The sequence below is a fragment of the Amblyomma maculatum genome, chromosome 6 (genome assembly GCF_055883805.1).
Source record: "Amblyomma maculatum isolate TAMU_Amacu chromosome 6, ASM5588380v1, whole genome shotgun sequence".
NCBI lineage: Eukaryota > Metazoa > Arthropoda > Arachnida > Ixodida > Ixodidae > Amblyomma > Amblyomma maculatum.
The window spans coordinates 79,630,898-79,641,740 of NC_139349.1; the positions used below are offsets into that span (position 1 = coordinate 79,630,898).

Below are 10,843 nucleotides of genomic sequence, written 5' to 3' on the forward strand. Positions count from 1 at the left end.
TGCATATCACCCGCAGACGAATGGCCTCACGGAGAGACTCAACAAAACCATCGCCGACATGATCGCAATGTACATAGACTCGCAGCACAAAAACTGGGATGAAATTCTTCCCTACATCACATATGCCTACAACACGGCCACCCAAGAGACGACGCGTTTTACACCATTTCGCCTAGCCTACGGACGTGACGTTCAGACGATGTTGGATGCTATGCTTCCGACCTGCACAGATGATCATCCACTCATGCCAGACGCCGAACAGTTTGCTCAGCGCGCTGAGGAAGCACGTCAACTTGCCCGAATTCACATTCAGCAACAGCAGGGCACGGATGCACGCCGCTACAACCTCCGTCATCGACACGTCGCCTACCATCCCGGAGAGAAAGTTTGGGTATGGACCCCGGTGCGTCGGCCCGGCTTGTGTGATAAACTGATTTCCCGCTACTTCGGACCTTACGAAGTTCTGCGCCGAGTCACGGAAGTAACATACGAAGTTCTTCCAGTGGGTACTGTGCAGCCCTCGCGTCGGCAACCACGCTCCGAGGTCGTGCACGTCGTCCGCATGAAGCCCTATTTCACGCGGTAGTGCGCTATGCGCTTGTTTCGTTGTTGCGTAGGACACCTTACCTCGCGCTCCGTCCCTTATTTCTCTTTTTTTAAGGGGGGGGGGGGGGGGGGGGGAGAGTAATGCCACCTGGTGTCTCCATCTTCTTGCTGCGCCTGGAAGAAGAGGACACTGAAGTTGACTCGCGTGCTGAGCGCCGAACGTTTTGCCTGCTGGTACAGCTTCGTCTTGTCGTCTGTTACGTCTAGCCCTGTTGTCCGTGACAATATCTATGTCGGGTGGTCCTTCGCATAATGTAGAATGTTACACCTGCATGCTAGTAAGTATGCGTGGGACAACGGAGACAAAAATGAAACATTGCTGCTCTAACGTGTATCAAAATGAATGCGAACGAGTATCCACAAGGGGAACCTGGAAACGGCAGCCATTAGAGTTTTCACTTCATGCCCTTAAAAGCAGAGCTTAACTGTACCCCCCCCCCCCCCCCCCCCGCCATTTTATTATTGATATTGTAAAAGGTCCTGCAATAGTTGCTCAAGAGTTCTTATGCTGCCAATATTTCTGCACAGGGCTGTTTATGCGTTTCATTGCGTTCGGTGTGCGTGCGGTAGATGCAAACAGGAGTCGAAAGCAGCAGTCAGTTTGCGGTTACTGCTAAAGAAAGCACAGCGGCTGCGAGCAACCATTGAACCGGAAAACTGGTTTTAATTCGCGATGGAGAGGAAACTGGCGATTGGAACTGCGGAACTTTGTCCAGAGCTTCCCTTATAAGCTTTGCTTACACGGATTTGAAGTGTAGCTTTTTTTTTTCTTTTTTTTTTTTGTCAGGTAATAAAAAGTGCACCTCCAATTTATTTCGCTTGTTCTAAATGCGACATAGGAGCTCTGGCCCAGTCAATTTGCCTAACTTTGTGTATGGTTGTTAATCTTGACGATGGTGCTGCCGCTTTTGAATCGAGGGTTACATTTGGGATGATCAGTTTCACTCCTGTGAGAAAGTGAAAAAGTATGCGCCCTTTTGACTTCGCCCAAGTGGTGAAGAGCAGTACATTAAAAGACTGGTTATATAAAGGTATGTGGCCATAATCGGGTTTTCTTTATCTTCGATTCTGGTAGGTGTAACGTTAAAAGATGGGAAGCGTGCAAAGTGGATCAGAGAAATAAGTTATGTTACTTACATCGTAGTCGAAATCAAGAAGAAATAAGGATTGGCAGGACATGTAATGCGAAGAGAGGAAATCGGATGGTCTCTAAGAGTAATCAATAGGATTTCAAGGGAAGGACAGCGTAGCAAGTGGCGGCAGAAAATTAGGTAGGTGGATGAGGATAAGAAGTTCGCAGGAGTCAAGTGGATGCAGCTAGCACAGGACCAGGTTAATGGGATAAAAATGGGAGAGGCTTTCGGTCTGCAGTTGGTATACTCCGGTTGAATATGATGATGATGAATCCAGGCCGCGGCGGCCGCTTTTCGAAGGAGGCGAAAAGCCAGGCGCCCCTGCGCTGTGCGATGTCAGTACACGTTAAATAACGTTCCCAGGTGGTTGATATTTCTAGAGCCCTCCACTACGGCGTCTCCCATAGCCTGAGTCGCTTTTGGACGTTCAATCCCGTAAACCGAACAAAACCAAATCGCTGCTGTAAGGTGCCGTCTTCAAAAAGTTTGATCGCTATCGGGCGGCCCGTGTACAATCCGGCAGCAATCATTCTTTGCACTCTGAGGAGCCAGCTAGACAGGCATTGCTTGATGAGTGTCGCCACGTTGTTGCCAAGCCAGTCGTTGGGTTCTACTGTGATGGCGTCCCGGTAACGTACAGATGCAGTAGTTACCGAGCTTTCAAAATATTATGTCTCTTTTTGCTGCCAAGTCAAGCAGTGTTGACGCTGTAAGGTAGCGCGCTTTGTGTCTATGATTAAGCCACTTTCTAAACATGAGGCCACGTGACCGAGTGGTCCCTTAGTCTTAAGTGAATGGGATATGCAATTGATCAGCTGCGGGTTTCGATTACTCCGGGATCTGACGGCCTCTGAGGGGAATTTTACAAAACATTTCAATCTATTTTATCCCCCTTCTCAATCCTGATGAAGGTTTTTGCCACAGTCGTTACAAAAAGCCATGTTAAGTCATATAGTGTTAAATCCAACAACTGGTGATAAAGAAAACTTCAGTTTGTATACAGTTGCAGACCTATCACGCTTTCGAATGTTGATTATGAGATTTTTGCTAAGTCCTCTCAAACCGACTACAGCATGTAACATATACTTTTACTGGAACTCAACAAACGTTACCTGAGGGGCCGCTCAATACAGTCTAACTTACATGTGGCGCGTACAGTTTTGCAGTACTGCAGTGTCTCTCAGGCAAAATCAGTAGTGCTGCGAATTGAGTGTGCAAAGATATTTGATCGAGTGTGCCACTCATTTCTTTTATTTTGTAAACCGTGTCAATATTGGTTCAATTATTTCTACTGAGATGCGCCTCTGTTACGAAATCTGTTCTACGAGTTTGATTGCAAATGAATATATAGTCTTCATTCAGTCCTCTGTGAAACACGGTTTCTCATTTTCCTCGCTCTCGTTTGATCTATACTTGAAACCACTTAGCATTAGTGTTATAAACAACAGGTCCATCAATGGTTTTCATGTTAGGGATAATGAACTGACGGTCATGAAGCTCATGCAGGTGACCTCGCGTTTTTCTGAGCTGACAAGACAAGCGTCGATGAGGTTATTCGTTTAAAGGAAGCCCCCTGTTCAAAGCCAGGTGCTCGGATTAATTGTTCCAAGAGTTGTGGTCTCTGGTTTGGTATGTGGGGATCGAGACATGTTGAATATGGCGGTGTGAAACGGTCATGTAGGCCATTCAGGTACTTTGGAGTCCATCTGAATGCACGTAGGCTCAGTGCCCATTACTGTAAAAGGCGAGTGCCAAGTATTCGGCACTATGCCCAGAATTTTACATCCCACAGGCTCCCTATTTTACCAGGGCGGCCACCTGAAGTCTGTGTCTCGTCACAAATATTTATTATATGTACTCTCAATTATTCACTCCACTTATTCACAGAGCGCTCTCTATATTTGTGTGAGATTCGTTTTTTTTTTTTTTTTTAATACATAAAGCGCAATTACCTTTTCCAGTCTGTAAACGCAAAAGGCCTTGATTTAGACCAACTTTGTGTCTGACAGATAGCTTCACGATTCATGTTTTCCGCAAAATTTCACACTCGCTAGTAGGTGCATTCTTGCAAGTCAGATTAGTTAATGTTTTGCCGAGACTCATAACGTCTTCTCATGTTTCTGACCGGCCGTGTTTATGGGGTTTAATGCAGCAGGTACATTTGGCTGTTCGTTTCCTACTCCTTCGTTCCTCCCCTGAGTTTCTGTTTACAATGCCAAGAAAACAGTTGTACAAGTATTTAATTTGCATCGTTCTCCCTCCGCCGACGTGCCGGTCAGTGTTATTTTGGTTTACCGGGACATGACGTATGTGCCCGCCTGTCACGCAGATGGCTTGGGTTAAAACCCAAATCGTGACAAACTTATTATACTAAATCGCCTATCTTTTTTTTTGGGGACACGTCTTTCGGTTACGGTTCTCAATTCTTGGGTACGGAAACAACTCTTCTGCTGAAAAAGCCCAATAGGCTGTAGCGCTAATCTATGTCGTGATGTCGCGTGACCTATGCGGTCAGTGTAAGCTAACGAACAAGAATAAACTTTTTCCGCAAACGCACATGGTTTCCATGTATTACTAATGTGTGCAAATCGGATGGGCGACCGACAAAGTGTACTTAATACTTTATATAAGCCTTATAAAGAAAAACGCCTTTAATCTTGCTTCTGTCTCACTTGATGTCGTGTACGTTTCAGTCTTTGGCAAAACAGGTTTTTCAGGCTGGAGGCTCTCAGTGATTGCGGAAATATGCATATATATTTGCATTACCATGTGGTCGGAAGGCAATATATATTTAGGGTCGCGTCTGAACAGTGTTGCTTTTTTGTCATCGCTTACGGCAGGTGGCGAGGAGGTGGGGCATCCAGAAAAATCGACCTGCCATGAACTACGACAAGTTGAGCCGCTCACTGAGGTACTACTACGAGAAGGGAATCATGCAGAAGGTGGCTGGTGAGTACACCACGCTTGTGAGCGTCCGATGTACCGTGCAAAGGCTGTAAACACACCTAAAAACGGCAGATGCGTGTTGCGCGAACTCCTTCATATGCTTATACACCCGAATACATGTCAAGAACGCAGCGGCAAATTCCCCTCAAAGGAGGTTCTCCAGCTAATCGCGTCGACCAAGTCTGATGACGTTGTGGATGGTTCCTTTATATCTGTACTAAAGGAGAAAATTTTGTGCAGAAGGCAAGAAAGGAAAGGAAAGTTGTGTCCGTGCTGTGGCAAACGGGCTACATCCTTACCAACTCCACACCGTCTCTCCAACTCCCCACATCAGCCCACTGCACTTCTACTCCGAACAACACACGCCTCGTCACGGTGACCATGGGCGTGTCTCCTTCCTTATCCTGCCTAGCTTCCGCAGCAGAAGGACAGAAAGCTGTCCGCCAGTATAGCTGGTAAAGTGAAAAAGAAGGGCGAGGCAAATGAAAGGAGATTCACCGGCACTTATCTAGATCAAGCGCCGCGTCGAGACAATCGCTCCATGCTATTGGCTGAAGGGCTTCCTTTGATGGGCATTTGCCGCTGCGCCCGACTATAGGTGCTGAATGAATTTAGTCTACCAGCTGCCACATTGCTTCATAAGAGAGAAACAGCCGTTCTTCTAGTACATACCTTCAAATCGCAGATTTAAAACTGCGAAGACAAACACTTCGGTTCCGGCGGAATATTTTGCATGCTGTATACTTTAACCAACAGAACTATATCACTTACCTCATTAGCCCATTTAGTGAGGCTGTGAATTCCTTTTCAGTCATCGTTTTGTTTCTCAATTTGCACTAAATTATCCAGCCACAGTTCTCGTGTCAAAATACTGATATATTGTCTAATGTTGTACAAATGTTTTCTAAGAGGCCCCTTTCGCTCCCTGCGATTCGATCCGACTACCCTTGTCTAAACTGAGCCACAGTCACTGTTCCTCCGCAAAATTTCCGTCATCGTCGCCCAAGAAAATACTTTTCTGATGTTCGATACAAACGCTAGCAACTTTTTGCTGCAGTAGTTGCTCTGTGGCAATCATGCAGGTTACACGCATCCATCTTTCGGCCCATTGTGTGTAAGCATGTGCACGATAGTGACACGATGAGCTGACGTTTCACGACCCCTTTCGTCCCGCAGGCGAGCGTTACGTGTACAAATTCGTCTGCGACCCCGAGTTGGTGGGCAGCTCGTCATCCGACATGGCCAAGCTCAGGTTCCACGAAGGCCGTGCCGACAAGGAGCCTCCGGCAGAGCCTGTGCCGCCGCAGCAGTCGTCGACCCAGGGCTGGCACGCCCGGCCCGGCGTCACAGTTCCCCACGAGTACGGTCAGTTCCCCGTGTACAGCGCAGACTACACCTCGTCCATAGCTCTCGAAGGATGCTAAGGAAAGGAGCTAGACAATGCAGGTCGGAGAGGTCAAGAGAGAAGATGCGTCCGACGCTGCACGCATGAACCTCACAAGCGATTCACCTTTCCTGGGAGAAGACGGCGGTTCCTGTACATATTAGCAATCGCAGGATAAAAAATGCCCAAAATGAAAATAGTTCTATTATATTTTTGTTCTTCGATTCTCCCAAGACGATAGCCGCAAAGAAGACTTCTGCTGTAAAGATCAGCGCCGTCTATGCCACGGACGGTAACTCCGGCTTTCTGGCCATTTTGAGTGTTATCCAGATCAAAATATTATTCAGAAGATTATCCGCTGTCGGATAACACTTGCTTAAGACCAACAAGCATGAAAACAGGCGTGTCTTCAGTGGAGTAGCATGGCTGAGCAAGTTCTGCTTCGGCACGAGTTATGCGTGATATAAGGTATAGGAAATGTTATGCGATAGGTTGGTCGGGATTTAATTTTACATAACGTCCTGACTGCAGCCAACTACTTTACATTTGGTACTAGCAGGTACTGTGAGGCATTGCCCACCATTGAATTATTCGAACGAGAACACAGCTCTAAATATGAGCAAACATTTGGAGCGGAGTGAGGTTTACAGTTCTAAATACGCAGTGTATGCATGCGTTTACAACAGGCGCCAGGTATTGGAAGTGTCCAAGGAGCACACCTAATGAGGGTAATAATGTAAGAAATACCATCGCAGAACTGAGTTTCTGATGCGACGAAAGAAATATTGAAACAGAGCCAATTGGCTTCTTTTCAATCTGCTCATTTCATTTATATCGTCATCACGGCCGTCGTCTCAAGTACGTATAATGCTGGAAAAAGGCAGCTCCCATATTAATTGTCTGCACCGACCGGCACCTTATTCCTGCAAACTTCCTAGTCTCATCCACCAACCTTACTTTCTGTCGCCCTCTAATCTACTTCCCCATTTTGTTGATCCGCTGTTGATAATAACAACCACTTATTCATTTCAGCTACGATATGATTAACTAGCGTTTCTTCCTTAATTCGTTCTAATCTATTTGTGTGTCCAATCGTTTTCCTTTCCATAGCTCGCTGCATTGTTCTTCGTTAAATTTGGAACCTTTTCGTTATCCTCCAAATTACCGCACCATACGATAGCTTCCCGAGTTCTTCGTACTTTCTTTTTAAAGGACACATTAGTTGAAAGAACCTGCATTGTTCTTGTAACTCATTGTTGTTGTTCTATTTTCCCCATGTTGTGCGGGTCACTACTCAGTTAGCTATAAACGGCGTGGCAGATAAAGACGAGGACGAGAGGGCAACCTCCTTTATCGGCTGTGGTGTTTTTCACTTGCCATGTATCACCAGATTTCCAAAACCTCTACGCTTCTCGAATGCCATATGTGACAGAACAATCAATTATATTGCAACGGTAATACAAAGGCGGACTTTCCTTTTACTACAGGGTGATCGAAGCTAAAGTTCGAAGATTTCTTAATACTGGATGCTGACAGTATATGAATTATACATCTTCACGTAAGTTATTCTGCCAGAGGAATGCAAACTGATCACAACTAGCCGTGTTAGAAAGTTAATTAACTAGAATATAATAACGTACTTCTCAGCTGCTGCGGCTAGCGCGAATATCAATACTGGAAAAAAAAAAAAAAAAAAGAAGAGGCAGTCACATTTCTGGACTACTTTATTTATTAGAATTCTTCTGGAGCACCGATGTTCCTGTCAAAGTTTCCACTGATTCCACGTGATTTCGCACGCAAGGTGGTGGCTCCCAACGCGAAACTCTTCCCTAGAGTGACGCACTAGTTTCCGGTCTATTTTTTACATTTGAATAGCCTAAATTGGAAAGGAAACGGGTATCAGCTGCACCAGTCGATCGCTGCTGTTGGTAGAATAAAGGCCTCATCACGCCGGGTGGAATTTCGTGACGATCGTCATCGCCTTGTATCCACAATTATGCGAGCCGAGCAGACAGCTTGGCAGCGAGTATACTGAGACAGGAGAATTATAACAAATTAAGTTGTGTAGGAATACGATTGCGCCTAGTTTCCAGTATAGACATGCCCGCAAATTTTTGTCGCTTTATATTAATCAATTGACTTTATTAATTAGGGGCCTGGCCGTGACAATCATAGCCGCCATTTTGTGTCCCCCCGACCGCATAACACACCCTACAGAAAACCAGTGTGGGGTGTTTCTGAAACAGTCATGGGGCGACTATGCAGCACAGTCAGATACGTTTATGAACGTGGCGATAGAAAGAGCCTCAGCTCCTGATGCATAGAAACATTTTGCTTCCCATGTCCTCCTTCACTCACCGGTAACTATAAGACTGCCATAGAAACCCGGTAACGTGCGCTATGGAAAATAAACGTTAAAAACTACAAGCCTGCCGAAGGGAGATCTCGGCTATGCTTATTGTTATAGTGCAGTGTTACGTTATGTGAAAAAATGGCGGCCAAAATAACTTCCCCAGGATATGTCAAAAACTTCTAAATGCGTAGGACTCTTCATTTCTCAACCGCATTGTGTTCAAAAATCCAGAAAATAAAACATGAGGGGCCCTTTCTTAGGGCTTGGTAAATTACCTACATGATATTTTGCATTTTATTTTTGTTGCAGAATCTTTCCTAGCATTCTGCGCTAAAACATGTATTTTTGCGCATTTTGTGGAGGTACTCGTCAGTTTATTGTTATGGTGCAAGTTTACATTATGTGAAAAATAGCCTCCAATCGCTTTTTCCAAAATATATAAAAAACGTTTGAGTACGTAGAATTCTTCGTTTTTCTGTCGCATTATGTTTTCCAGAAGTCCAGAAGATCAAAACATGAGAGGCACTTCCTTGGCGCCGGCAAATTACCTACATAATATTTTTTATTCAATTTTTGTTGTAGCGTCTTTTTTGCATTCTCTGCCAAAGCACATTTTTTGAGCATTTTGTGGATGTGCTCGTAGGTCTCTTGCGCCCATCTTGTGTCACCTGTCATGCGCACATGAAGTCGAAGTATTTCCTTGAAAACATCATGTGCTAAAGAGAAGTTCGAACCGTCTCTGAATTCATCTATGCGGTTAATAACTTAATATTCATGCGCAGTTTCCATTGATTCTTAATGTTCATAAATGAAACTTCAAAAGCTCTCTTAAACATATCAAGCGGCTTACCTAGTATCGTGTGGCAGACATTATTCCGTGAACGGTGCAGAGGCAGTATTTGTTTTGGACCCCATCAACGAATAAAGGGCCACTTGCAAGGCGACATTCTCAGGTACATATTTTTTTTCTCTCGATTTGTATCACATTTCCTTTTCATTTAAAATCAATTATCTGCAGTATTCAATTAGTCGTACTCCCGCTTTCGCAGAGGGAAAAAAACGCAAGAAAAGAACGAAGTCTCCATAACAAGTAAAACAGTGCTAAAAAATGCAGCCAAGCATGAATTCGTGTCATATATAAAATTAGACACAGGCTATCAGCGTCCTCGTTAAAGCACGTCATCTTTAATATGATACATACCTTTTCTCACAGGCACGTACAAAAATAAATTAAGTGTAGGGAAACTAAATTAGAGAGTGGGCGGTAGGGATCTAAAAAAACCCGATATTAAAAAAACAATCCACTCTCATCCATCACTGAGCTGCTTGTAACCTTTGTTGTCAAGGTCTTAATTAGCGAGCTTGGTCGCGCGCTCTTGATCGATTTCTCGTAAAGAGACATATTAACATTTACCTAGCAAACAGCTAGGTATCCGATTTCACCTCAAGATTAATAGTATGCATTTCACAAAGCTCCCCACAACAAAATCCTACCTGCGGAGGGTCAAGAAATTTTACGCTGGTGGCGCAACAACACCAAGGCAATTTAATTTGAGCGCGCTTTTTTTGCGTGTGTATCAGGTGAAAATATGCAATAAAAAAAATGCCGTCATCACTGAGCAGTTCTCGATCTTGACTAGCAAGTGTTTGTTTCTTAACGTCGTGGAGCGGCTTTCACTAAATATATAGAAAGGCATGTTCAGGAGCAGGTAATATTATTCAATGCTAGTGGCATGTTGAAAATTCGTCTATGTCCCTGTTTCTTTTTTTAGCCTCTTGTAATCCCTCACAATAAAACACATTCACCGCAGGTAGACAAAAAAAAACTATTGGGACACTCATAATTTGCCAAGGGAAATTCATCAGGCTTCCTTTGGTGTTGAAAAAAAAAATGCGAGCTGTGTGCGAAGCTGTGTGCGAAGCTGTGTGCGAAGCTGTGTGCGAAGCTGTGTGCGAAGCTGTGTGCGAAGGCAATCTGATGTTGTGAAGCGTTTTAGCTTCTTTGCTCACAAAGACTGAGAGCTTTTCTCTTTTTTCTAAAGACTATACATAGCGCCTACACTGACGGTGTAGGTGGGAGCTAGACTGGCAGAACGGCGGTGCGAGTGAGCAGTTTTAAGAAGCAAGTGAAACATTTAAAGATTATTTAGCACACTTAGAAAGCTGCAGGATGAAATTTATTATTACGTTTTGCGGTGATGACGACGGTACGCATGTGATAATATTATAGATGATCTTGAAAGTAAATTAATGCGGAGGGTTGTAAGGTGCTGAAATTCGAGGCGGACGTCGTCCGTAATTGATTCGCGCGTAAATTGCGCAAGGAAGCCATTCCTTTCGCGAAGTACCACCATGGAACGAGGTTTTAAACTATTACAGGGAAGAAATATTCAGTACAGTAGCGCCACATTTGTAAATGAA

The 10,843-nt window shown here is 44.6% G+C and overlaps 1 protein-coding gene across 1 annotated transcript in view; it reads left to right on the forward strand.

Annotated features, from left to right (window-relative positions):
* The window catches only part of LOC146186086 (uncharacterized), a 28,668-nt gene extending 22,559 nt beyond the window's left edge, over positions 1 to 6,109 (forward strand). The window contains exons 3-4 of the mRNA XM_084607007.1: positions 4,580 to 4,688; positions 5,862 to 6,109. Coding sequence (XP_084463133.1) covers positions 4,580 to 4,688; positions 5,862 to 6,109 — 357 coding nt within the window. The remainder of the gene's footprint in view (positions 1 to 4,579; positions 4,689 to 5,861) is intronic.
* The last annotated feature ends 4,734 nt before the right edge of the window (positions 6,110 to 10,843 follow it).